We start from the raw sequence: 4894 nt of genomic DNA on the forward strand, positions 1-4894 counted from the left end.
TAGGGGATGATTACGGCCAGGAAGGGTGTGTGAGCAGATGCTACACTCATGGATGTATCGCCGGTGAATGCAGTTATTTGGATTGGCAGGATACATGTTGATGATGATAATCATGCTGCAGTCACACCACAAAGGTTTAGGTAAGCAACAGACAACCATTGCAGTAGTGATGTGTCACACTGTCAGGGTACTTACTACCTGTGGGGATTGTCACAGGTGAGGGGTGCTGGGGGGTTGTGTCCAGCCTGGAGGGAGCTGCCTGCAGTGGGGGAATTAGGTGAGGGGGCCTAGGAGAGGTGTCCTTCTGGAGGAGGCAGCCTGTGGATGGTGTCACAGGTGAGGAGGCCTGGGAGTGGTATCCCTTCTGGAGGGGGATGCCTGCAGGAGGTGTCACAGGTGAGGGGGCATGGGGCGGTGTCCCTTATGGAGGGGGCTGCCTGCAGGGGGTGTCACAGGTGAGGCGCCTGGGGGATGTCCCTTCTGGATGGGGCTGCCTGGAGGGGGTGTCAAAGGTGGAGGGCCTGGGGGTAGTGTCCAGTCTGGAGGGGGCTGCCTGCAGGGGGTGTCACAGGTTAGGGGGGCTGGGGGTGGTATCCCTTCTGGAGGGGGCTGCCTGCAGGGGTTGTCACAGGTGAGCCAGCCTGGGGGTGGTATCCCTTCTGGAGGGTTCTGCCTTTGGGTGGTGTCCCTTCTGGAGGGAGATGCCTGCACGGGGTGTCACAGGTGAGGGGTGGCTGGGGGTGGTGTCCTTTCTGGAGGGGGCTGCCTTCAGGGGATGTCACAGGTGAGGGGGTCTAGGGGTGGTGTATGTAATTCAGTGGTTCATGTGCAGTAGGGGGGTATGTGCACATGGTGGGTGCCGATGGTGTAGGGGGGATTCACGTTTTTGTAACAGTTGTAGCCTACACTTATGAGTGCGTGTGTGATTTTGGTGGGGTACGGGCTGGGCCTGTGAGAGAGGGCACGCATTTTATCTGGGGTGCGCCCTGGGATTGCAAGGTGTTGTTGCATGATTTTGCTAGGGTACAGGCTGGGCTTGGGAGGGAGGTCACGCATTTTATCTGGGGTGCGGCCTGGGATTGCACGTTGTTGCGCCATTTCGTTGGTGTACGGACTGGGCTTGCGAGGAAGGACGCACATTTTATCTGGGGTGCAGCAGGGAATTGCCAGGTGTTGCCACGCGATTTTGCTGGGGTATGGCCTGGGCTTGCGTGGGAGGGTACATGTTTTATCTGGGTTGCAGCCTGGGAATGCTAGGTGTTGTTGCCTGATTTAGCTGGGGTGCTGGATGCTGGGCATGGGATGGTGCGGAGGCTTGCGCCGTGTTAGTCATTTCACTTGCTTTTTGGAGTGTGTGGAGGCGTGTTTGTGGCTTCCTCATGCAACTTGTTATTAAGTGCGCGACGGCTTGTAATGCCTCTTGAAATCCATGAATACGCGTGCCACGCACATTTTTATATGCGCCACAGCTCATGCAGGGTCCTTCTCGGCGCACAGCCGTTGCGCTATTTTTCCACCTGATTCCATGAATCTTGGTCTAAGTCTCAACATTAACATGTAAAAGTGCTACAAAAAATATAATATATACATTTTTATTAAAAGAAAAAACAAATACATTTGAACTAAAGTGTTTATCTGGGCAACTATTGGTTGATTCAAAATTAAGATTACATTTTTTGATTTTGTGTGCCCACAGTAGAAATATTAATGAATATTTGGCAAAATAATAATCTAGATAATCTATGTAACAAAGATATCTATAGGAGCAATAAATCTAAGAAACCTACGTTCTAATAATTCAGATTTTATACTTTGTTAAAACTAATAAAATATCAAGAGGCCAAAAATAATATTCAGCAACATATAAAGGTAGACAAATCTGGCAATAGTTTGTGTCTGCATCGTGAATATTGTTTAACAAAAACTCTCAGTTTAAATAAACACATGCCCTGTTCCATTCTCCAGTTTTGCACTGAGTATTTTAATGCAATCATGAAATGCTGATGTCTTGGTAATGCCTGTTTATCCTGGCAATCACTTGTGCGGTGTACCATAAAAAGTGGGCTTTCAAGGTAGCTGAGTTGCAATTTGTTTTTTATTTACTTAATAATAGGAAAATACATGTTGCATGAAACTTTAGCATCAGAATATATTGGATTGAGACATGATTTTGCCCATTACATATCTGCTTAATTGCTTCTTCACAGCTAGTTTAACCTCATTGTTCCTTAGACAGTAAATTAAGGGATTTAGAAGTGGGGTCACTACAGTATTGAAGACCCCAACACATTTATTGATATCCATGGGATATGCAAACCTTGGCCTCACATAGATGAAGATGACGGTGCCATACAGGATTACTACAACTGTGAGGTGCGATGCACATGTGGAGAAGGCTTTCTGCCTCCCCTTCTGGGATGGGATCCTGAGGATAGTGGACACAATTAGGACAAATGATATGATAGTCAACAGGAAGGAGGAAAGGATGATGTTGCAAGCAAAAAGGAATACCACAATTTCCACCATATGGGTGTCACTGCATGAGAGCTGTAGCAATGGTGATATATCACAGAAGAAATGATTGATGAGGTTGGGGCCACAAAAAGAGAGCTTAGATAACAAAATGATGAGAAAAAGAATTGACAAAAATGCCCCAAACCAGCAAGCAGCAGTAGTCTGCAGACAAACCTTCACATTCATGATAGCTGCATAACGTAAAGGGTTACATATAGCTATGTAGCGATCTACAGCCATCACCCCTAGAAGGAAGAACTCAGTCGAACCTAGAGAAAAGTAAAAATATATCTGTGCTAGGCAGCCAGCTAAAGAGATTCTAGTCTTTTGTAGGATATTTGCCAGCATCTTCGGTACAATTGTAGAGGTGTAAAATATCTCCAGGAAGGACAGATGAGAAAGCAGTAAGTACATTGGCGTGTGAAGACGTCGATCCAATCTGACCAAGATGATGATGGCAATGTTGGCTGTAAGAGTGAGAATGTAGGTCGACAGGATAATGAGGAAAAAAAAGATCCGGAGCTCAGGACCAAGGGGTAAGCCCAACAGCAGGAAATCGATCACATTTGTTTGATTGCCCATCCTTTACTTTTCCAACAGTGGAAACAGAAATACATCATTAATTCAAAACTTCGCAGTACAACAGGGAACTTTACAGAAACATGTGCAGGTGCCGGGTTTATAGCATATGTATTTTATTGTAAAAAGTCTTCAGAAATTAAGAAATAACCATGGCTACTAACTAAACCTCTTATTGATGGATATAAATTCCAGCTAACAGCACTTGGTCTAGACTATCGTATAACTCGACAATTGATTACATTTTCATATGTAATTCACTACTAAACTGTTGTATGGCTTTTTGGGAGTGTCCCTTTTGAAACAAGTAATCATGCCTTGCTGCAGATGGATATAAACCTAAAATGGAATAATAAGATCTCCGCTGCAACAATTTCCAATCGTTGGGTGAATTCTCAAAAAACAAATTATATGGGCCCCCAATGCTATCTCTAGATTCATCACCACACTCAGTGCGTCTTTCCACAACCGTTATGCTGATTCCAAGGAGTCTTTTAAACTAGGTGAAACAAGCTTAAAAGAATTGGATGAAATCCCACAACAAAAAAATCCATAACAAAATGATGCATACAAAATGTTAAAACCTTTGGATCCTTCTCAGATTAAATGCTTTTGAAAGATCATGAATCGGTCTGATGCTTTGCAACTCGCCCCCCAAGTAAATATAATATCTGACCAAGTCTGGAAGGCTCACTTTACTGGTCTATATGCTGCCTTAGCTACACTTAGGATTGCTGTCCTTACTTAGACTAATGTTAATATGTTGCTTGCCTTTGACGAGGATGAGATTTACTTGCTCCCCGTGCTCCAAGGCTGGATGGGTGTCCGATGACTATTTTCAAAGACAATCCATCCTTGTGGTATGGGCCCCTATTCAATCTATTTTCCTGCATTCTATCATCGACATCCTATCCAGGGTCTTGAGGATATCCGTTTTGGTGCCTGTATTCAAGCAGGGAGATAGCGATACCCATTCTAATTACAGATTGATAGCACTCCTTGATACAATAAGCAAGATCTGCTCTGAGATAAGTTTAAGAAACCTAAATAATTGGCTCATTCAACAACCCCAAGCTATCTGGTTTTAGAAAGGTTTTAGACTCTGCTGCAAAATTATTCCCCACATCCTCTCTATCTAGCATTTGTGGGTTTGACCCAAGCTTTCAATCACATTAATCGAGATATAATATGTAGCAAGCCAGTACACAAGTGTTTCTATGCACGAAGATCCACTCTGGTCTAAGATTTTCACTTTGGGTTGCCCTGCAGCGATTATTAACATATGAAGCTATTTACACACAGAAACATAAATGTGAGTGCAAGTTGTCTGATACAATACCTACCAATCGAGGCCTCCGGCAGTGGTGTGTATTAGTGCCTCTGCTCTTTTCATTTACATGTAGATGAATTAGGCATGCACCTTATGGCTGTAGCTCCTTTCCTCCTAGGTTGGGTCGTTGTAAAGAATGTTATTTGGTTTATGACAACCACATAGTTTTAATCAATCACAAAAACATAGGTCTTCAAAGATTGCTTGACTTTGGATCGGGAAATGAATTTGTCCAAGGCAAAAGTTCTAATTTGTAATCCAATTTGCAACAAACAGACTAAATTTAGATGGTACATATTCATAGCTCTCAAATGAATATAGTTGACAACTGGAAATATTTGTGAGCCAACATTCGAGGAAAAATGTCTTCAATATCTACAGACAGGGAACCTTTTAATAAATATGTGGCTATTGCCGCCCAAATGAAAAAAATATACATAAAATATAGGCGCTTTTCTATTCTACCTCTTA

General features: G+C 43.5%; 1 protein-coding gene across 1 annotated transcript; it reads right to left on the reverse strand.

Annotated features, from left to right (window-relative positions):
• Positions 1 to 2142: 2142 nt before the first annotated feature.
• On the reverse strand, positions 2143 to 3096 carry LOC138520332 (olfactory receptor 6M1-like). The gene has a single exon (XM_069632761.1). The coding sequence runs from the start codon at positions 3094 to 3096 to the stop codon at positions 2143 to 2145; it is 954 nt and encodes a 317-aa protein (XP_069488862.1).
• Positions 3097 to 4894: the final 1798 nt, after the last annotated feature.

Source organism: Ambystoma mexicanum, chromosome 13 (assembly GCF_040938575.1).
Source record: "Ambystoma mexicanum isolate Mex_15411 chromosome 13, UKY_AmexF1_1, whole genome shotgun sequence".
NCBI lineage: Eukaryota > Metazoa > Chordata > Amphibia > Caudata > Ambystomatidae > Ambystoma > Ambystoma mexicanum.